Source organism: Gracilinanus agilis, chromosome 2 (assembly GCF_016433145.1).
Source record: "Gracilinanus agilis isolate LMUSP501 chromosome 2, AgileGrace, whole genome shotgun sequence".
Taxonomy (NCBI): domain Eukaryota; kingdom Metazoa; phylum Chordata; class Mammalia; order Didelphimorphia; family Didelphidae; genus Gracilinanus; species Gracilinanus agilis.
The window spans coordinates 401,769,938-401,793,801 of NC_058131.1; the positions used below are offsets into that span (position 1 = coordinate 401,769,938).

Below are 23,864 nucleotides of genomic sequence, written 5' to 3' on the forward strand. Positions count from 1 at the left end.
CTTTCAATATTGCTTTAAACGAACCTTTTCTTTTAAAAGAACTCCTTGTTTGCCTCAAATAATTCTGCTCCTGACATAATTCTTTTTTCTGACACAATTCTTTTTTAATTTTAGTTTTAAAACATTTTCCCATGTTTCCATGATTCATTTTCTTTCCCTTCCCCCTCCCAAAGCTGGCAACTAATTCCACTGGGTTGTACAAATATTATCACTTGATATTATTTCATATTATTCATTTTTGCAATAGAGTGATTTTTAAAAGCCTAAACCCCAAATCACATACCCATACATACATGTGATAAGTGATGCCTGACATAATTCTTACAGAACCTTATTTAGCTTTTGTACTCAACCACCATCATCTTCCCCTGTTTCTTTTTCTGTTACTTCTTTTAAAATAATCTAAACCTTAAAGTCCTAAAACACTCAAATTTCTGTGTTCCCTGAGAAAACATGGTCTTCTTTTTAGACAACACTCTCTTTTTACTTCTAGGAATTATTTCTCTTTGTGTCTTCAGAATTGTATTCATTAGAATTTTTTTATGATCCCGGGGTGATTTCCCATTTAGAATTGTAGCCAAGTTCTTAAATGTGAAAGGCATATTCAAATAATATATCTCGCATTTACTAAATGCAGAATTCAAGGAACATTTGCCAATATGAACATAATATAATCCTTTTTAATTAGATAGTATTTGAACAAGGATGGCCTTGTATCTGTTTTTTCCCCAAGGCAAAGTGATTCAATAAGTTCTTAAACTATCATCCTGGCAAGTAACTTTATTTGAAGCTGGAAACATCATTGAACCTTCTTCCCATTTATATGTAGCTTCATCATGATCAGATTACATTGAAAAGTAGGTTTCACCTGACATAGAAATCATAGGTATTTAGAGCAGAAAAATATAAAGTCCAAATAATTCAACTCCATTTTCCAAGCAAGGAAAGTGAGCTGAAAAGAAGAGAAAATGACAGAATTGGATCCTCTAACTCTTATTTCACTGCTCTTCCCACAACATCTATATTCTTTTCAATATTTTTATCAACATGGATTAAGAAGCAAAGTCATGCTTATTGTTTTTCAGATGATAAAACTCTACAGATGATCATTAATAATGAGTGAGAATTTTTATCATATCTTAACCTGTATAAAGTACATTAATGCATTATTTCATATGCTCTTCACAACTACCTTGAGGAATATGTACAAGATGTGGAAGAATCTGTATTTTAAATCTGAGAAAACTGAAGCTTAGATAAGTTTAGTGGTTACACATCTAGTAAGTATGAGAGATTGGATTTGAATCCGTATTTCTCCTAACTATAAATGTGACACACTCTTCACCATGACTTACTGCCTCTTAGTTAATATGCTAGCACTTAAACAGCAAATTAGGACTAACAGTATTTCAACAAACTGGAAAGATGAACAAAAACTTATTAATACTATCCCCAATTGATAACTTTGTGGGGTTATTTAACTTGTTACCAAAATGCTTGAAGTTTTATGTAGTCCAAATAGAAATGATGCAAAGAGGATTCTTGCATTGCTAAATTATAGCTAAGGTAATGTAAAATATCTAAAAAGTCATAAGCAAGTCTAGAATTGAAAAACCACTCTTAATATATAAGAAATATCAGGTCCAGAACAAATATATAAGGATAAGGCAAGCTTACCTGAATGAATGATGGATTCTCTTTATAGAGAACTGACTCATCAGATATTAATAAAGTTTCCTTTTTCTCAGAGCTCTGTTGCATGATTGAATTATTTGTATAGTTAGGCTGATTGAATACCACCTGGCTTTTTCTAGAGTCTGTGGTGACAGAAACCTCATGAGAATATGATTGCAGAAAATCTCTTACTCCATCTATGCCCATAACCTCTGAGGCTGGGATATCTTGAAAATGCCCACTGCTGGATTCTAATATCTTAGAGGTCTGCCACTGGTAAAGCCTTTGGGCCAATAAAACAATAATGAAGAAAAAAAAGAGGCAGGATACTGAAGCCACTGCAATGACCAGATAGAGGGTGAGATAAGAGTCTTTGGGGGGCTCTGAGGATGCCAGGCTGCTGAGATCAGAAAGGACCTCAGGAATTGTGTCAGCGACTGCCACTGTGACACTGACAGTGGCAGAGAGAGGAGGATCTCCATTATCTGTGACTGCCACCACAAGATTCTGCTTGAGGGTATCTTTGTCCATGAAGGCTCTGGCTGTTCTGATCTCCCCTGAAAGGAGGCCCATGGAGAAGAGTCCAGGATCTGTTGCCTTGATCAGGCGGTAGGACAGCCAGGCATTCTGGCCAGAGTCTGCATCCACTGCCACGACCTTGGTCACCAGGTAGCCTGGTTCTGCGGAGCGTGGGGCCAGCTCCACTCCAGTAGAACCATCGGTAGGTAAGGTTGGGTATAATATTTCTGGGGTGTTGTCATTCTGATCCAGGATGAAAAGAGTGAGAGACACATTGCTACTGAGAGGAGGGTTCCCAGAATCCCTGGCTGTCACTCCTAGCTTCAGTTCTCGTAACTGTTCATAATCGAAGGAACGAAGTGCATAGAGGACACCAGTTTCAGAGTTAATGGAAACATAGGAGGAGAGGGGTGCACCATGTACTGAGTCATCTGTAATGGAGTAAGAGACATGACCATTTTCCTCACTATCAGAGTCTCGGGCTGTCAGAGAGTAAATGGAAGTTCCCCTAGGATTGTTCTCCATGATATAGGCTGAGTAAGATGTCTGGAGGAAGGCTGGGGGGTTGTCGTTGGTATCTTCTAAGTGCAGGGAGATGTAAATGTTAGTTGACAGAGGGGGATTTCCCCCATCTGTGGCTGTCACGGTGACGTTATACCTGTCGACTTGCTCCCGATCCAGGGTTCTGTCGGTTACCAAACTATAATAATTTCCATAGGACTTTTCGAGTTTGAAAGGCAGATGTTCTGGGATGGAGCACGTGACTTGGCTATTCTCCCTAGAGTCTCTGTCGTGCACATTGAAAAGCGCAACTATGGACCCGGCAGAAGAATTTTCAGAGATTGAACTGGTGACAGAGGTGACGGTGACATCGGGAGCATTGTCATTTACATCCAATACTGTGATTAGAACTTTAGCTCTGTCCAGAAGTCCAGGACCATCACGGGCTTCTATATCTATGTCATAGAAACTAGATTCCTCATAATCTAGATTTTCCAGTACTATTATATCACCAGTTAGAGAATCCAATCTGAATACTCGAGAAGTTTTTTTGGTTATTTTCCTAAAAAAATAATTTATCTTTCCATTGATTCCCTCGTCGGGATCAGTGGCATTCACTGTGAGCAGCCAGGTTCCCACTGGCACATTTTCAGGAACATTCACAGTATACAAGGATTGAGTAAAAATCGGAGAGTTGTCATTTGCATCAAGGACAGTCACACTAATGTTCATGGTGTCAGAGCGCACCGGATCTCCCCCATCTGAGGCTATGAGGGTGAGATGGTGAACAGGCTTCTCCTCGCGATCAAGAGCCCGCTCCAGCACCAGCTCCGGGTACTTGGCCTCATCGATTCCTCTCTTCACATGCAGGGAGAAATAATGGTTCTGGCTCAGCTGGTAGTTCTTGAGGGAATTAACCCCGACATCCGGATCAAAAGCCTCAGGAAGAAGAAACCTTGTTCCTGGTGCTTCCTTTTCAATTATTTTTATTTCAGTCTCCTTTGTCTCAAATCGGGGAGAGTTATCATTAACATCAATTATTTCCACTTCAACTCCATAAATTTTCACTTTGTCTTCTAGCAGAATGTCTATGTTTACAGTGCACCCGGAAGCTTTCCCACACAGCTCCTCCCTGTCTATTCTGTCCGCGGTAACTAAGGCGCCGCTTTTGACATTCAAAGCAAAATACTGCGTCTTACCTCTTGAGACAATACGGACTCCACCGTCTAACAGTGTTTGAGGTTCCAGTCCTAGGTCCTTTTCGATGTCGCCTACGAAAAAGCCCTTCTCTGTCTCCTCGGGAACGGAGTAGTGGATCTGTCCTGATCCAACCTTCCACAGCGTCGCCAGGAGAAAACAAAGCAGGACTTTCCCAATGCAATTCCGGTGCAACTTATGAGACGCCATTGCTCTCTCGCTAAGAAATTTTCTGTATCTGTTCAGTCTCTTCGTCCGGATGAACTCTTATGTCCCCTGAGAAGTGAGTAACAGCACTTGCCAGAATCTCAGCTGATCTGTCCAGCCCCTGAAAGCGAGCAAGCTTCTGGGGCTTTGTGTAGTTTAAACCGGAGAACGAAGGACTGAAGTTCTCACTGCATTTCTCATTTTCCCTGATTGGTAAACAGCGGCGCCCTGAGGCCTAACGAATTACTACACCACTTCTGAGTTAAATTTGCACATTTCATACAAAAAGTTTTTGTTTCTGGTATTTCCCATTTTTTGAGACAATGAGTCATGAAAGACTTCCTGACTTCCTTTTTTCCATAGTAATATATATTTTTAAAATTTTTAAAGCTGGGCAAGAGATGCCAACTTCACATTTCCATTTCTATTCGTCCAATTTCCCTTATTCCTTATCATCAGGCTGAATGTAAGCCTACTGCAATTCCCAAAGTTCCCTTCCTTTCTACGATGCCGCCCTCCCATCCTCTCCTCCACACCCACAGTGTTCTTACAGAAGAAATTTCTAGAAGGTGAAGTCCAAAATCATTATGCTTCATGAACTAGAGAATGAATGATTTACAGATGAATTTTTATGACCTCTATCAAATGAATCCTGAGTTTAGAATCACCAACTAAACTGGAGACGTTTTCATTGTTATATCCATGTTGTATACTCAGAAAACTATTTTTTATATTGAATGACTACAGTACTGTTATTAAATTCTTCTACAGGAGCATTTTTCCAACCATAATTGGATATGTGAATGTCTGCAAGCATTTTTTTTAAGATACAAAAGAACTAGATATTAGAAAATGGCAAACAAGCATACAGATTTCCATTTTAATCATGCTACATTTGAACCCAGCTTTTTCTGATTTAATTTCCAGACCAACAATTTATTCCTTGTAGCAAGTTACTTCCAGTGCCTCAACAGTTTAGGTACCAAGATAATTTTCTTTTTTTTTTTTTTTCATTCTGACTTGTGGTTTCATTGGTAAAGGAGCGAGAAAATTCTCTTTACGCATGTAGAAAGATATATGAAATATTAACTAACTTGCACAGAGTCACACAGGCAGGATATTATAATATATCAGATCTTTCTCGGTTCCAAGGCCAGTCTTCAATCTATTATAATATCTTGTTACCCCCCCCCCAAAATACTGTCTAGTACCAGAGGAAAATTAATGTTATGGAAATCAAGGAAAACCCAAACTACACACTTATAGTATTTAAGTTAGAAGAAACCATACGGAATTGAGATACGGGACAAAAAGATAAAAATTAAAAGGCGACAGAAAAACTTACGTGAGAAGAAATGAGAAAATCAGAAATTATTTTGGATTCCCCGGTACTGTTATTCAGGCCACTGGAACTATCATTAAAGAGGAGATCTTGTGGAGTAGACATATCTCCAGTCAATTTGAGAAAATTATATTCCATTTTCCCCAATTGGGAGGCCACACACAGATTATAAGAATATGGTAAAGTACCCTCGCTGTAGTTTGGGATTCTTCCAGGTGAAGGATGAGAGCAAAGATCTGTCCGAAAACAACCTAATACCTTGGAACTGGAGGATTTTCGAAGGCACAGGACAGTAGCCAGTATGACGCTGAACAGGAACAATATGGAAATTAAAGCTAAAGCTACTATAAGGTAAAATTGTAGTTCAGACTGAGGGTCTGGTATCTCTGAGTGCTCCTCCTTCATCTCTGGCAAAGCCTCCTGCACACTGTCTGCAAAGATCAGATGAAGAGTCACAGTGGCTGAGAGAGGGGGCTGGCCTCCATCCTGCACAGAGATTAGCAGGCGGTGCCGAGCAGAGTCTCGGTCAGCCAAAGCTCGCGCTGTCCTAACCTCTCCGGTGCGTAGTCCCAGGCTGAAGAGCCCCGGATCTGTGGCCTGCAGCACGCGGTAGGCCAGCCAGGCATTGTGTCCTGAGTCAGAGTCCACAGCCACCACCTTGGTGACCAGATAGCCGGTTTCGGCTGATCGAGGAACGGTGTCAAAGAGGGCTGAGCCTTCAGCTTCCAAAGCCGGATAGAGGATAATTGGGGCATTGTCATTTCGATCTACTATGAACACTCGTAGGGTGACATTGTCGCAGAGGGCAGGGGAGCCAGCGTCACAGGCTTGCAGCATCAGTTCGAAGGTGCTGACCTGCTCATAGTCGAAAGAGCGCTGAGCGAAGATTTCCCCACTGGGGACGCTGACCGACACATAGGAGGAGAGAGGCAGAGGGGCCAGGTCACTGCTGACAACGGAGTAGGATAAGCGACCGTTTTGCTCCAGGTCTGGGTCCACTGCCGAGACACAGGAAATAGATGCACCTGAAGGATTGTTCTCGGGAACATAAGCCACATAGGAAGGTTGGAGGAAAACGGGGGCGTTGTCATTGACGTCTGCTATATGCAGAATGAAGGTTTTATTGGTGGATAGAGGAGGGATTCCTTTGTCAGTGGCAATCACAGTGATGTTATACTCCGGGGTCTGCTCACGGTCCAGAGCTCCGTCTGTCAGCACCTTGTAGAAATTCTTAGAAGAGGATTCTAACTGAAAGGGGATATTTCCTTGAAGATAACAGATAACCTCGCCATTTTCTCCTGAGTCTCTGTCACGGATTTTCAGAAACGCAACTACAGTGCCAGATTCGGAATTTTCTAGAACTGGACTGAACACAGATGCCACAGTCATTTCGGGAGCACAATCATTTTCATCGAGAATGCCTATGTGGATTTTGCAATGTGTTGCTAGATCTCCAAAGTCTTTTGCCTCTATGCTTAGTGTATAACTATTCGTTTTCTCGAAGTCCAAATTATCCTTAGTCGTGATCTCTCCTGTCTTTTCATCCAAGTCGAATAAGAGTTTCACATCCTGGGCTGTATTTTGGAAGGAAAAAGTAATTTCCGAATTGACTCCCTCATCCTGGTCAGTGGCTGTCACACGCAATACCGAGGAGCCTGGTGGCAGGTTCTCGCTCACACTGATTCTGTAGACCTGCTGACTGAAAACCGGGGGGTTATCATTGGCATCCACTACATTGATTCTGATCTGAGCTGTGCCATTTAGGGCTGGCTGCCCACCGTCCAGGGCCATCAAGACCAAATGATGTGAACTCTGTTGTTCCCTATCTAGAGATTTTTTCAACATCAATTCAGGGTATTTATTGCCATCTGGACTCTGCTTCACTGTTAAATCGAAGAAACTGTTTGGTTCAAGGTAATATCTTTGCAGAGAATTAGTCCCAACATCTGAATCCACAGCGGGGTCTAGAGGAAAGGACGTACCTACTTGAATGGATTCTGAGATCTTTAAATGTATATGAGACTGTTCGAATAACGGAGCGTTATCGTTAATATCTAGCACGATCACTGTTATATGGAAAATATTGAGTGGATTTTCGACAACCGTTTCGAAATCAAGCGAGCACATAAGCTTCCTTCCACACATTTCCTCTCGGTCTATTCTGCTGCTCACCAGCAAGTCTCCGCTCTCTGAGCTGATACTAAAGTATTCCCTCTCTGCGCTAACTCGCAGCTTTCTAACTGGCAAGTCCTGTACCTTTAGTCCCAAATCCTTGGCGAGGTTGCCCACCACTGACCCTTTTGCCATCTCCTCTGGAATGGAGTAGCGGATCTGCTCCGAAAACGCGCAATAGAACAAAGACACAAAGAAGGAGNCGGGAGCGTTGTCATTCACATCCAGTATTGTGACTAGAACTTTGGCTCTGTCCAGAAGTCCAGCCCCATCTTGAGCTTCAATATCTATATCATAGAAATTGCATTCTTCATAATCTAGGTTTCCCAATACTGTTATATCCCCAGTCAAAGAATTCAGTTCGAATAGTTGCGAGGTTTTCTCGGTAATTTTCCGGAAATAATAAGAAACATCCCCATTCATTCCTTCATCCGGGTCTGTGGCATTCACCCTGAGCAGACACGTACCCACTGGCACATTCTCAGGAACACTCACGCTGTATTGGAACTGAGTAAACACCGGAGCATTGTCATTTGCATCAAGGACAATCACTAGGATGAGCACAGTGGCAGAACGAGATGGATTTCCTCCGTCAGAGGCAGTGAGGGTAAGGTGATGAATGGATATCTCTTCCCTGTCCAGGGTCTGTTCCAGCACCATCTCAGGATACTTGGCATCATCTCTTCCGGTTTGTACGTGCAGAGAGAAGTGATGGTTCGGGCTTAGTCTGTATTTCTGCACTGAATTCACTCCCACGTCTAGATCAAAGGCTTCCGGAAGGGGAAATTTTTTTCCTGGCAGTGTGTTTTCTCTGATTTTAATTTCCCTTTCTTCTGTTCCAAAGCTGGGGATGTTATCATTAACATCAATTATTTCCACTTCTACTTCATAAATTTTCACTTTGTCTTCTAGTAGAATCTCTGTCTTTACAGTGCACACAGATGCCTTCCCACACAGCTCCTCCCTATCTATTCTGTCCGCTGTAACTAAGCTGCCGCTTTTTACATTCAGAGCAAAATATTGTTTTTTACCTCTGGAGACTATGCGGGCTCCGCGCTCCGACAGCTTGTGCGGCTCCAGCCCAAGGTCCTTGGCGATGTCGCCCACAAAAGATCCCTTCTCCATCTCCTCGGGCATCGAGTAGCGGATCTGCCCGGACCCGACATCCCACAGGGTCCCTAAGAGAAAGCAAAGCAGCACTCGCCCTCTGTTGCTGGAGAATCTCTGCCGACCAGCCATTGTTATCTTGCTGCAGTTATTTCTTCTTTTTACTCTTGTAGCAGTTCTGTCTGGATCAACTCTTGGGCCTTCCGCATTCATCACCACTTAATTAGCTTGGGAAGTTTGCTGGCCGATTCTGTTCCACAGATTCTTGTGTCTGTAGCGTTTTCTTTGTGCTCCTGAGCAATCCTTGGCTCTGTGGGTTGGAAGCCGGAAGGAATTGCTGGATTTCTCTCCCTGATTAGTGAACAGCGGCACCCAGAGTCCGAAACAATTTTTGCATCATCGGGCAAAGCATGGAAACTACGGCTTGCATTTCAATTAAAACATATCTAATATACATCTACTTTAGTTTTTGTGAGAGTTACAGAAAGCACTGGTCCAAAGTAGGGGTTCCTTACAGATATTTCATATTTTGTGTCATTTTATCATATTCGAAATAAATAATTTCTTTTACTATTTTTCAAAATAGTGAAAAGTGTTCATGCTCCCTTTCCAGTTTCTTTACTGTATCCTATGTTGCCATCCTGAATCTCCAGGTCCTACATTAGCCTTTTAGCAATTTCCAAGATATAAAATGAACTATTTCTCTTCCCTACTTAATTTGGAGAAGCATTTAGGTCAAGGAGAGAGCAGGTCACTCAGGCTTTGTGAACTCTCTTGCTGACTTGTTACAACTGTTGACCCCCTGAATTATTCTAAACTGTTGGTCATTCAATGAAAATAGAAGTTACTTAATGGTTACCTACAGCTATGTGTTATCCATTAATAAAGATGTTGGTTTTTTTTAAATAATGTAGAAGCTACAGTACATCCCATGTAAGATCTGAGGACTCTATCTCACCTTATCCTCCTTTGAAGAATTCGGCCCTCTGAATTTGGCTGTATCTCTTCCTCAGCATTCTAAGAGTAACCTTAGGCAAACAGGGAAATTGATAATCCCATTTTCTAAAGTTCCTTGCCAGTGTGCTTTCCCTCAAGTTTTTCAGTTGCTAATTAATTTAGTCATCCAGTCCTAAGTAGCTTTCAGAAAGTTTTTTTTTAAACTAAGGTAATACATTAGCCTGCATAGTTGGTGCAACACCCCCTCCCCCAATCTTTGAACTACTTTCCTACAAGGATATACAGATTCCAGGGCAAAGGGTGTTCAAGCTCCTTTTTCTCATTCCTAGGATGCTCAATAATTTTCCCTTAGGCATAGTGTTTTGTGTTGTTTTTGTTTTTTGCTAGGATACTTGTATAGTGAGCGAATGATTCCAGTCTTTGTTTGGCTCCCGATATAAACATTGGATTCATTTGGTTGGGTATGCTATTTACTGCATGAATACTTTGAAGGTTCAAAGACCTTCAGGGAAGGGGACAGAAGGGAGGAAGGGAAGAGGTATACCTAAACAAGGTCAAAGTTAAGGCATTTCTACACCTACGCCTCCCGAACCATTTCTACTTAGACATGTGCCGTAAATCCATACTTGCTTCATTTACTGTAGTTTCTCTCTCTTCTCTATCCTTGAAAATTAATAGCTGATTCCTGGAGGAGTCACCAAGTTTCCCAAACTATTGAAAAAGAGTTCCTTTCTGGTGTCATTTCACTTCATCTAATGGCTTTAAATAATTTTTTCACATATTTGTAAGGTCTTTTCATTTATTGATTCATCAGTGTTCATATCTAGAATGAATGGGGTGAGGTAGTTTCAACTCCACTCTTACAGTAGTAACAATATTTCTACATGCATCAATGGACTATCGAACTACTGAAAGATGGAAAACTCTGAATTGATCAGTTTTGCATAATTGATATTAGTAATCATGATAACCTCTGTATGCAGGAAACAAGATTTTTTCACATCAAAGATCTGTGCATGGGGAAATGCATTCATGTATGCAGAATTATTGGAATCTGGGATTTTGAATTAAGATATAGTAGGTACATTTCATGAATATTTTAATCAATGTCTCTAATTTGGACAAAGGCAATGCTTTGAGCAGAACATAAATAATTAGCAATTTATTCATTTGCCTTAGCAACTTAGTGATCATTATTTATGCAATAGCTTGATTTATAGATCCCATTAGCCCTTTAAACTACAACTAAGTTTTTCAAACAAGGAGCATATTTTTTAAATTAGTATGATAGAAAAAAAACCCTTTCTTAAAAAAAGCTTTACTAACTGATGATTGTCAGTATCATTTTGCTTACTTAAAACCATGAAATAATCTGGTTGGAAAGTGCATATTTCTCATTTGATGATTCCAATAACTTAATTTCATGGCAAATGTCAATGACCAAATATAAATAAAAGATTATGGAAGTTTATAGAAACTTTTTACTTTATACCCCAAATTGAGAAAGTATCACCAACTGGAATCAAGATATTTCAAGTATACATATTATTTGTTTACCAAGATAATGCTGTCTGATAAATTAGAGGAGATAGACAATATGAAAACAAAACCACAAATACTGAGAAATATAAGTTTAAGAATGAATGCGCAATGGAGTTGTTGCACAAAAAGGAAAAACAAAATAAAACAAACCAAGAGATTGCAAAAACTTACCTGAGAAGAAGTGTCCAAATCAGATGTGACCTTGAGTTCTCCATTACTATTGTTTAGGACCCAAGAGTCCTCATTAAAGAGGAGATTCTGGGGAGGTGTCATTCCTTCAGCAAATTTGAGGAAATTATATTCCATCTTTCCTGCTTCTGAGGCCACAGACAGATTGTAAGAATATGGCAAAGTCCCCTCATTGTAGTTTGGGGGGACAACAGGCTTAGCCTTAGAGCAAACATCTACATGGACACAGCTCAACATGTTGGGATTACAAGATCTCCGGAGATGCAGAGTGACTGTAAGTGTTATTGTGATGAGGAAGAGCACAGAAATGAGGGATAAAGCTATTACTAGGTAAAATTGTAGCTCAGACTTGGGGTTCAGGAGATCTGAGTGCTCCTCCCTCATCTTGGGTAGCGCCTCCTGCAGGTTGTCTGCGAAGACCAAGTGCAAAGCTACAGTGGCCGAGAGTGGAGGCTGCCCACCATCCTGCACGGAGACCAGCAGGCGGTGCCTAGTTGCCTCTTTATCAGACAAAGCTCTGATGGTCCTGACCTCGCCTGTGCGCAGCCCCACACTAAAGAGCCCGGGATCCGTAGCCTGCAGCATCCGATAGGCCAGCCACGCATTGTGTCCTGAGTCTGCATCCACAGCCACCACCTTGGTGACCAGGTAGCCAGGCTCTGCCAGTCTAGGGACCGTATCAAAAAGGGCAGAACTGTCAGACGCCAGGGCAGGGTATAGGACGTTTGGGGCATTGTCATTGCAGTCGACGATGAATACGCGCAGGCTAACGTTAGTTCTCAGAGCAGGAGATCCAGAATCTTGGGCCTGCAACGTCAGTTCGAAAGTCTTGACCTGCTCGTAGTCGAAGGAATGCCGTGCGAAGATGTCCCCACTATGTCCATTGACAGACACGTAGGAGAGCAGCGGGAGCGAGGCCAAGTCACTGCTCAGTATAGAGTAGGACACTCTGCCATTCTGTTCAAGGTCAGGGTCCTCTGCCAAGACCTTGGCGATGGAAGAACCAGAAGGGTTATTTTCAGAAACATAAGCGACATAGGAAGGCCGGAGAAAAACTGGGGCATTGTCATTAATGTCTGCAATGTGCAAGACAAATATTTTGCTGGTGAACAGAGGTGGGTTTCCCTTGTCTACAGCTACCACAGTGATATTATACTTCGGAGTCTGCTCACGGTCAAGAGGCCCATCTGTCAGCAATTTGTGGTAATTCCTAGAAGAGGACTCTAACTTGAAAGGAATATTTTCTTGGATATGACAAGAGACCTGGCCATTTTCCTTCGAATCTCGGTCATGTGTTTTAATGAGTGCGATAACAGTTCCTGGCAAGGAGTCTTCCGGAATTTGATCAGAGAGTGAGACAAAATTCACCTCTGGGGCATTGTCATTTTCATCGAGAATTTCAATTTGAATGTTACAATGTGCTGTGTGACTTCCGTCCTTTGCTTCGACATCCATCATATATCTATTTGTTTCTTCAAAGTCCAATATATCTTCAGTTATAATTTCTCCACTATTGGGATGGAGGTAGAACAATTGTCTACTATTATCCTCATTGCGGAAAGAGAAGGTAATCTCTGCATTGATCCCCTCATCTTTGTCGGTGGCGGTCACACGCAGTACTGAGGAGCCCGGGGGCAAGTTCTCTCGAAGACTGACCCTGTAAGTATCTTGGCTAAAAACTGGGGCATTATCGTTGGCGTCGGTGACATTGATCCTGATTTGGGCCGAGCCGCTTTGGGCCGGTTCTCCGCCATCGATAGCCATCAGGACCAAATTGTGAGAACTCTGAATTTCTCGGTCCAGAAATCTTTCCAAAAGCAATTGCGGGTATTTACTACCATCTAGTCTTTCCTTCACTGACAGAGAGAAATGGGGGTCGGGATTGATCTGATATGTTTTAAGAGAGTTCATGCCCACGTCTGAATCGCGTGCTGAAGAAAGAGCAAATTTCGCTCCTGGAAGTGTCAGTTCACTTATTTCTAGGGAAATATAGTTTGTAAGGAATTGCGGCGGGTTGTCATTAATATCCTGAATCGTCACAATTATAAAGAAGACATTCATTGGATTTTCAGCTACTGTTTCGAACTCCAGGGCACATTCGGACCTGCTCCCGCATATTTCCTCTCGATCTATTCTGCCTCTTACTAGTAATTCTCCGCTCTCTGAGCTCACAGCAAAGTATTCATTCTCTGCACTAATCCGCAGTTTCCGAATAGACAAATCCCGGGTATCGAGCCCCAGATCTTTGGCGAGGTTCCCCACCACCGACCCTTTCTCCATTTCCTCTGGAATGGAGTAGCGGATCTGCTCAGAAAGCGCGAAATTGAACAAAGACGCCAAGAAAAGAAACAATACCTGCGGCCTCAGTGCCCAGCCCTTCTGCTCTGCACTTCTTTCCATCTTTCGGATTCTCCTGCTTCTAAATTCCCCAGAGCCTGTGTTTCAGATCACTTCCAGGTCACTAGATACCGTACTCTTCTGGATCCTTATGAATCTGAGAATTTCAAAGGAATCCTTGGGAATCCGTGTTCTGGAAATGAATACTTACGAGTTCGCTTGCGAGCGCGCTAAGATCGAAGACGATTATCCTTCAGCCTTTTGTAGAGAGCACTAGTCTAGCGCGGACACACCATAAGTAGACAGCGACATCCAGAGGCTCTTATGGAAAACTGCATCCATCATATAACACAAAACGTTGATTCCACCTCCACCCCAAGCATGAATCCTTGGATCAATTCAGATTTCTATTCTTTCTGATAATAATGTTTCACTTGATTTAAAATGTACAAATCTTAACTGTGGAATTTACCACATAGTTTGAGCAAACTTCAGGGCAACTCATCTCTGCAGTTTTGTTGTTGTTAATGCAATTTCAGTTTCATTTTATACTTCTCTAAAACTTCAAAGTAAAATTTCTTCTTAAGTTTATCTAAAAAAAATAAAACTATTCACTCAGTGGTGTTGGGGCAAAGTTGTCTAAAGTAGTATCTGGGTTTCTGCAAAATTCCTATCATCCAAGCTAATTCACTTGCTTTCTATTATCAAAAGATAACACTAGGCAAAATGCAAATGATTTAATTTTCTATTCAGAAAAATTGATCCATCATATTTATACTCTGATGCACTCATGATCTGATTGATTTTGGACTCATTTCAACAGTTCAGATGACAATCTAGTCTTAGTTTTTCATTTTATGTTATTCATGCCCATATTCTTCTAGAAACACTATAGCGTAACTATGCAATGGACTATATGTTATGCTTTGTGATTTTGAACATTACACTGAAACCAATGAAGGACTTGGATCTGTTATCCTTTGTTCTCTATAAATGACCAGCCTATATATATTTTTTTGAACATACAAGGTTTTGGTCGCATATTTTACCCATTTCCAATTCACAGAAACATGCTGCATCTGAATTTGAAACAGATTCTTATAGGTAAGACTAAATCATTGTCCTAACAAATTTATCAGTGATCTTTCAAATCAAATAAAACCAACGGTTTTAAAAAATCCTTAGGGAAAAAAGAAAGAAATGCAACATCTTATGATATAAGCCAAATAAATTTAAGGTAAGAAGGGGAAGAGTCACTTAAGAATAGACCATTTTACTTTGCTCTTGATGACTATTGTATGGAAAGCTTCTTTGCATTTTCTTATATAAAATAAGTACTAAATGTCACAAATACTTTGCCTATAGGAATGGAAAAAAAGTCTGGATTGTCCTCTTTCAATTGGACATATATTGAAGGAATAAAGAATCCTTAACTTTGTCGGGATCTCAATTATTCCCTTAAATTGGTCTGTTTAGTAAAAAAAACAAAAATCTATTTTTACTAGGTAAATTAAGAAGTCAATTTTTTTTAACAAGTGAAATTTTGAAAAAGAAGACATGAAGCCTAAAGCAGGATTTATGGTCTAAGTATTTAATAATCCAATTAAACAAGTATCATGAATTAGTAAAGTAATATAGAAATACAAAGTGTTAGTAGATATAAAAACAGCTCAAATGTTTAGAAACTTTGCTTAACATATATGATCTCATTTATTCTTGGCATCCATAGAAATAGAGGACCACATATATTTGACTATATACTACATATAAAGTACATATTTCTATGTAGTAGGCATATAACTTATATGCATTATATACTAGAGATCGTACTAGAAAACTATATACTTGCTTAATAATTGAGTTTCAGATAACTTCTAGAACTTTGAAAAGAGCACAGAAAAAATTACCCAGAGTGAAGTCAGTGAAATAAGGAAGCTTGCCCTTTACGATCACAGGAATTCTACTAGTGTTTAACATCAGATTAGTTAGGCATTGTTAATTAAAGCTTTTTATAAAAGTTTTTATGGAGACGAAGGATGCAATCATCAAATGTTGCTGTTAATATGTCCTCCAACAGCTACCCGGAAAGTCATGAAGAATAGATACCTTATGTGTATTCTAAATGCTTTGGAAAAGACAAAGAGATTTGGATCATTTGCAAAGCATCAGGAAATTGTAATTTTCTTAGAAAATCATTGCAGGTCAGTATAGCTGCAGAGAAACCCTCAAAGACATGAATGCATGGATTCAATGGCTATCTCCAACAAATTAACCATGTGACTCTGGGCAACTCATTTATTCTCTCAGTTCTGAAGGCAACTCTCTAAGAGTATTAAGAGAACTTGCCCCCATTTTCAATAGAAGAGGTAGTTTCTTCACTAGGAAGTTTCATATACTAGAGCAGTGATGGGCAAACTAGGGCAAGGGCTAGATTCTGCCCCCTGAAATATTCTATACAGCCCCTACAACATTATTCCTAATCTGACGAATACAATGAGTAGGATACAATACAATGAATCTTCGAAAGAGTTGAATTAGAAACAGACTGACAGATGAACATTTCCTTTCCTTTGGCCCCCTCTTTAAAAAATTTGCCCATCACTGTACTAGAGTGATCAGTTGTCCAGTCCCTATATTTTCAACTTATATTACTCTAAGAGTGTGAAGTGTTATCTGTATTCAGAAAAAGGACAATTGTTCTTATATGTTAAAGAGCAATGAAATAAAATGTAAAGATTAAAAAATAATCTTATAGGAAGAACCCACCTGAAAAGAAGCCAACTGATCCTTATTTATACCAAGACATTCTGATAGTACTGGAGGTTCTTTTGGTTCACAACTCTGCTGACTTATCAAGGTGTCTGCATAGTTGGGCTGAGGAAAGATCANACAGAGGTGATAGTTACTTCTGGGGCATTGTCGTTCATGTCTACAACTGTGACATGAATTTTAGTTCTATTCTTAAAGCCAAGGCCGTCTTTAGCTTCTGCTTCCATCATATAGAATTTCGCATCTTCATAGTCCAGATTTTTTAAGGTTGTTAATTCTCCAGTCACAGAATTCAATTCGAATATTTGTGAGGTCTTCCCAGGTATTTTCATTAGAAAATATCTCACTTGAGAATTGATTCCTTCATCTGCATCCGTAGCATTTACTGTGAGCAGTGCTGTCCCCTGGGGCACATTTTCAGGAACACTGACCGAATACACAGACTGGGTAAACACTGGTGCATTGTCATTTACATCCACAACAGTCACTTGGATTCGAGCAGTGCCAGAGCGGATGGGTTCTCCCCCATCCAAAGCTGTGAGCGTCAGATAGTGAATAGCCTCCTCCTCCCGGTCCAGAGCCTGTTCTAGTATCAGCTCCGGATACTTCAACCCGTCGTCTCCACTTAGCACTCTCAGAGAGAAATGAGGATTGGGACTCAGTTCGTAGCCCTGGAGGGAATTCACTCCCACATCCGGATCATAAGCACTTTCCAGGCGATGCTGGCTTCCCGGGGGCGTGATTTCACTGATTTTTAATTCTTGATCCTCAGCTAAAAATCGAGGGGCGTTATCATTAATGTCGGTTATTTCTACCTCCACTGAATAAATTTTCAATTTATCCTCAATCAGAACATTAAAATTTAGCAGGCACTCGGTGCTCTGTGCGCATAGTTCTTCCCTGTCTATTCTGTCCCTGACGATTAAGCTTCCAGTTCTGATATTTATAGCGAAATTCTGCTTCTTACCTCTGGAGACAATTCGAGCCCCTCGCTCCGACAGTTCCCTTGGCTCCAGCCCCAAATCCTTGGCTATGTCACCTAAAAAGGATCCTTTTTCCAACTCCTCGGGAACCGAGTAGCGGATCTGGGCAACCGTGGTCTCCCATAGCTTTCCCAAGAGAAAACAAAACAGGACTCTCTGGATGCAGCCTCTATGTATTTGCGCAACGATCATTGTCCTTATTCTGCAGCTGTATCTGGGTTAATTCTTGGATCCTTTGACTGGTAGTAGATTTGATCTGTAGACAGTTTCCAGAATTGAAGTCCGGAATATTCAAGGTGAGAGTACTGAATTTCTGTGTATCCTGAATCTTGTGAGTCTGATTTTCCCGAGCCTTGGGCACTAGGTCTGGGGAGGAACAGATTGACTCTAAATTTCTCTTCTTGGTTGGTGAACAGCGGCGCCCAGAGTCTGAATCAATTACTGCACTCTTTTGAAACACTGATGGTATATAGACTGGTATTCTGCTTGAGAGGTCATTTTAAGGAAAACTATTCTATTCTTGGATTTGGAGGAATCTTAAAAAGGCCATATATTTCCACAAGAACAACAATCTATTTACCTTTCGGTCAATCCTTATAAAATTTTTGTATTAACGTTTGTGCCCTTTACCTTCTCTATCTATTAAGTTACCTAACTTTAAACTCACTCTTGAGTACTATAGAAAATATTTTGCGTACCTTTGCTAGTAAGTCCCTTTGCAATTAATTATCTCTCATGCCATAATAAAGACAACATTTCCACACTTTTAATATTAATGTAAGTTTGCCTATCATTTATATTTTCATCTGTAACTACATCTTTATGTCTACTTAAATCCATATATGTATATCTTTATATTTTTTCCATCATTTCTTTCTATGCTTCATGAAATGCTTTGTTATGGAATTAGCTTGAACACATCTTCAAATATGAATAAAAATTTCCAGTCCATTTAGTCATTAACTTGAAGTTCAAAATAGCACAATTGAATCTCTTCAGTATCTTATCTTTTGTTTCCCCAAAGAGAATAGTACAAAGGCATGGCCCCATGTTAAATTGGTAAATTGTTGCAATCTACCAGAATAGGCATGGCAAATGTGTCTGAGAAATTCTAGGACCTTTCTGGTAAAATGGAAAGATGGATCTGGTATCAGAGAACCTAGTTTTGATAGCGAGAGCTTCTACTTGCAATATATGTGTCCTTATGCAAGTTTCTTAACTTCTTATTGTGTCTTGAATCATAAAAAATGAGGGTCTTGGACTATATGAACTTTTATATCCTTTAAATTGTATTTTGATAGTCTTATACACCTTTGATAAGTTCTTCAGTGTAAAACTGATTAATTGAAAAAATAATGTTTTAGGAATAAGAAAGATCTTCAAGGAAATACTGAGTGTTACAGCAGAACACTTGTATATGAGAGAATATATATCAGTATTCCAAGTATCCATGTGGTTCAAGGTGTAGGCAACCTCTTCTCTAACCTATTACCCAACCTTTCTATCATTTAGCTGGTGGTCTTTGTGGTCAACATTTTGATTACTCTAATGATTAGTATCTCATAATTTCCCTGAGCTCATTTTCCAACCACTGATATATAGACTGTAGGAAAGCTCCATTGGAGATCAAAACTAATTACAAGGGGGCAGCTGGGTAGCTCAGTGGAGTGAGAGCCAGGCCTAGAGACAGGAGGTCCTAGGTTCAAACCCGGCCTCAGCCACTTCCCAGCTGTGTGACCCTGGGCAAGTCACTTGACCCCCATTGCCCACCCTTACCCCACCCTTACCAGTCTTCCACCTATGAGACAATACACTGAAGTACAAGGGTTTAAAAAAAAAAGTAATTACAAAACAGCAGTGCATTGACTATTACTTTAAACGATCAGTTCCAGATAAAAGAGATAGTAAATTTGTCATTGCTTTCAGAAGATAATGTTGATAGTGTTTGAAATGTAGGGATTCTCTATTATTCACTGGTACATCAATTATAAAACAGAAACTTGAGAAATGCACATCACTTTATTTTATGGTTTAAAAAGTTGCCATTTATAAATCAATAATGTTAATTGGCAAAGCAGGGTGATCTAGTAGATAAAGTTTGTATAGCACTCAAGGAAAATTAGATTCAAGTCCTTCTCCTAACAAGTACTCTCTCTGGGGCAGCTAAGTAGTATAATGGATAGAGCACATTGCCTGGAGTCAGGAAGACTTGAGTTCAAAGACACTTACCTGCTTTGTGATCCTGAGCGAGTCATTTAACCCTGTTTGCCTCAGTTTCCTTGTCCATAAAATGATCTGGAGAAGGAAATGGCAAACTGCTCCAGTATCTTTGTAAGGAAAACCCAAATGAGGTTACCACTGAAACGACTGGAAAACATGTGACCTCAGGGTCATTTAATATCTTTGTGCCTCAAGTAAAACTACAAATTCAGGATAAATAATGATCTGCATCAATGGATAAACATCCCTGATTTGGAGTGCACACACGAGAAATCCCAACTCTGCTTCAATACAATAACAAGAAAAATTTATAATAAATAAAAATAAAATGAGAATAATAAAAAGAGTAACAAAAGAAATAAAGATAATATTGTGAAAGTCCACTTCCTAGATTTTTATACTCCCCCTTTCCTGTATTAATCCAAACCTTCTCCAGAGACCAAACTGCAGGAAAATTTTAAGAAAAAAGCAAACACCTCTCTCATTTCAACTTTTCTAAATGAAGAAGTGAACATAACTCAGGTCATTTTGTCCTATCATAGCATTAAATTTCTAGATTTTTTATTTGAGGGGTAAATCACAGTTGGATTTTCATTCATATATTTAGTAAAAATTTTTGCATGTCTGACTATTTCTGTTTGTAGTAATAAACATTCAAATATAATTCTAAATTAGTGTGCTGGGTATTATACTATTGAGTCAATCCTCTTAGGGAAGTTAGTACAGCTTTTTGAGCAATGTTGCTCAAGCCACTGAAAATCTCTGGGCATCAGTTCACATACCCCAATAAAAACATGGATAATTAATCTCCAAAGTACTTTCCAATTTTAAATCTTGTGATCTTATTTATTAGAATGTTTCTTAGACTCAGATCCTTATTAGAAAAAGTGATATTTGTAGGCACAATAACTATAACATTCAAATGACATCTAGTAAGCTTTAGAGACAGTCATTAATTTCAAAATCACTTGTAATTTAATTCCACAGAATTGTTTACCTGAAAAAATGTTTGTTTATCTTTAACTTCAAGTAAAGACAGGGGTTGTAATGTTGACTTCTTATAGCTTTGTTGACTTAGAAGAGTATCTGCATAGTTGGGCTGGGGAAAAATCAACTGTCTTTCCAGAGTCATTAGTAAGAGAAACTTCATGTGCATATGGAGAAAAGCTTGAACTCCATTGGTGCCCACAAATTGAAATGCAGGGATGCCCAAGAAATGGGTATCAAATGAACCCAAGAGCTGTGATCTTCTCCATTGATGAAGCCTGAGTGTCAGTAAGACAATGATGAAGGTCCAAAAAAGCTCTTGCTACAACCAAATAGAGTGTGATGTTAGCACTTTCTAGAATACCAAGAGCTTCCTGGCTGGTGAGATCTGAGAGGATCTCAGGGATGCTGTCAGCCACTGTCACAGTGACACTGATGGCGGCAAAGAGGGGAGGCTCCCCATTATCTGTCACTGCCACAAGGAGATTCTGCTTGAGGCATCTTTGTCCAGTAATGCCCAGGCAGGCCTAATCTCCTCTGAGTGCAGGCCCACAGAGAAGAGCCCTTTGAGAAGGCTCTGTGGCCTTGAGCAGATGATGATAGGACAGTTAGGCATTCTGATCTGAATCTCACTGCCACCACCTTGGTCACCAGATAGCCTGGTTCTGCAGAGCATTGGGCTAGTTCCACTCCACTTGAACCATCTATGGAGAAGGCAGGATATAGGATCTCTGGAATATTGTCATTCTGATCCAGGATAAACAGAGTCAGGGACACATTGCTGTTGAAAGGAGGGTCCTCAGAATCCCTTGCTGTCATTCTCAGCTAAAGCTCCAGGGACTATTCATAGTCAAAGGAGCACAGAGCATAGAGTATATCTGTCTCTGAATTAATAGAGACATAGGAAGAAAGAGATGACCCCTGGAGATTGTCCTCTGAGATGGAGTGGCTTGGGTGTTATCCTCCTGGTGGGAATCCAATGCCATCACTGAATAGACTCCTCTAGAATTATTCACTTGAATGTAGGCAGAGTAAGATGACTAACCAAAAGTGAGTGAGTTGTCATTAATGCCACCTATATTCAGTGAAAGATGAGTATAAGTTACTATTGATGAAGTCCCTCAGTCTATGACAGTCATGTGAAGTTTGTACAATGAGATCTGTTCTCTGTGCAGGGCCCTATCTGTCTGCAAACTAATAATTATCTCTTTTTTTCATTTAAAGGGCAGATTCTCTGGAACTGAACAGGTGATTCTCTGGAACTGAACATTAAAAAAGGAATTAACAGCCCTCGGAAGAGAGTTTTCTGGTATTGAACTGATGAGAGAAGTGATGGACACTACTGGTTACAACAACACATTGTTATTTATATCCACAACAGTGATCAGGACCTTTTATTTGAACATTAAACCAGCTTTCTCTTGTACTTGAATTTCCAAGTTATAAAACTTTCTTCAAAATACAAGACAATTTTCTTTCTTATTTTCCCTCTATGAGAGTGCAAATGGAAGGTTTGCTTTCCTTTTGATGTTCCTAAAGGAATAGGTCACCTCCCCATTCCTCCCTCATCTGAGTCTTTGGCATTCATCATGAGTAGCGATGTTCCCACAGGCACATTCTCGGAGACACTAATGCTGTACACAGACTAAGTGAACACTGGTGTGTTGTCACTGAAATCAAGGACAGTCACTCGATTGTGCCCAATGTCAGGGCGGACCGGATCTCCTTCATCTGAAGCTGTAAGTGTAAGATAGTGAACAGGCTCCTCCTCCCTGTCCAGGGGCATTTCCAGCACCAGCTCTGGGTACTTGACTTCGTTATTTCCTCTCTGCATATGCAGAAAGAAGTGTTGGTTCGGACTCAGCTGGTAGCTGGGCACTGAATTCACACCCACATCTTCGTCCTGTGCGGAAGGCAGAGGGTAGAATGGAGTGGGTTTTTTTCGCCATTAATTTTGAAGAGCAGGTGCTCTGACCCAAACGAGGAGCGTTGTCATTAATGTCTTAGATTTCTGTTTATACAGGGTAACGTTTGAACTTATCCTCAATCAGGCATTAAATTCAGCAGGCACTGGCCGTTCTGAGCGCAAAGCTCCTCCCTTGCCTATTCTGTGTAGGGTCACTAAAGCTTCACCTTAAGTTCAGAGAGAAATGCTTCTTACCTCTGGAGATGATTCAAGCTTTGAGCTCTGACAGTTCCTGAGGCTCCAGCCTTTGGCGAAGTCACCCACAAAAGAGCTCTTTTCCATTTCCTCAGGCACCGAGAAGCAGAAATGGCCTCCCACAGAATCGCCAGGAGAAAGCAAAGCAAGACTGACCCTCGGTAATACCGTCGCCCGTGCCCAGCAGCCATTTTTGTCTCTCTTCAGAATTATGCTTTCCTTTATTATGAATTTATTATGAATTCCTTTGAAATTATGCCTGAATTCAGCTCTTGGATTTCCTCTGTCCTGTCGAGTATCTGCAGTTAAATTTGAGTGTAGAAGCCTCATAAACTGAATCTTTGTGCGGCTCCAGGTCTGTGTATCTCGACTGAAGGCTCTTTGTGTAACGGAGAGGGGCGGGCAGAATCATTCTCCTAACTTCTCTCCCAGATTGGTTAACAGCGACGCCCAGAGTCCTAAGCAATTACTGTAGGATTTTTGAGAAATAAAATTTCTCCATACATTGTTTTCCTTTCTAATAATTTCCTAGGTCTTCTTTTCACATTTTATCATTCCCTATGAGAATTGCGAATTAACCTAAATCATGGTCTCATTGTTTAGAGTCATAACATTTGAAATCATGAAAAGCTCAAAAATGTTGATAAAAAAATCCTAATTGGTATACGAGGGTTTTTTTTTTTTTGGACCAAAGTTTATATATCTGACAAAATTTTAAATGAATTTATCATTTTTCCTTTCTAGAAGAATGCCATTTATAAAGCATTCCCAAGGGAGCAGTTCCTGATGGAGAGTCTACTGGTTGAGAGTTAGAAAATAGGGGTTGTAATACTTTAATTATCTTCCTCCTTACCTGTGTGACTTTAGCCAATGTTCTCATCATTTCTGGATCTCAGTTTATGGTTTGTAAAGTGAGGAGTTTGGGCTAGAGAGCTTCTAAGATCTCAATTTTAAATCTATGATTATTCTTTATTTTTAAAGACTAACTTTTTATCTGTGT

The 23,864-nt window shown here is 40.2% G+C and overlaps 3 protein-coding genes and 1 pseudogene across 3 annotated transcripts; all 4 read right to left on the reverse strand.

Annotated features, from left to right (window-relative positions):
* Positions 1–1,620: 1,620 nt before the first annotated feature.
* Positions 1,621–4,101, reverse strand: LOC123233840 (protocadherin gamma-A4-like). Its single transcript, XM_044659881.1, has one exon. The coding sequence runs from the start codon at positions 4,099–4,101 to the stop codon at positions 1,621–1,623; it is 2,481 nt and encodes an 826-aa protein (XP_044515816.1).
* Positions 4,102–4,111: 10 nt separating this feature from the next.
* LOC123233841 (protocadherin gamma-B1-like) lies at positions 4,112–8,851 on the reverse strand. The gene is made up of 3 exons (XM_044659882.1): positions 7,824–8,851; positions 5,444–6,839; positions 4,112–4,333 (listed from the first exon to the last, which is right to left on the reverse strand). Exons 1-3 carry the CDS (start codon positions 8,849–8,851, stop codon positions 4,112–4,114), a joined length of 2,646 nt encoding a protein of 881 aa, XP_044515817.1.
* Positions 8,852–8,938: 87 nt separating this feature from the next.
* On the reverse strand, positions 8,939–13,807 carry LOC123233842 (protocadherin gamma-B1-like). The gene is made up of 2 exons (XM_044659883.1): positions 11,390–13,807; positions 8,939–9,070 (listed from the first exon to the last, which is right to left on the reverse strand). Exons 1-2 carry the CDS (start codon positions 13,805–13,807, stop codon positions 8,939–8,941), a joined length of 2,550 nt encoding a protein of 849 aa, XP_044515818.1.
* Positions 13,808–16,629: 2,822 nt separating this feature from the next.
* On the reverse strand, positions 16,630–22,624 carry LOC123233844 (annotated as a pseudogene).
* Between the last annotated feature and the right edge of the window lie 1,240 nt (positions 22,625–23,864).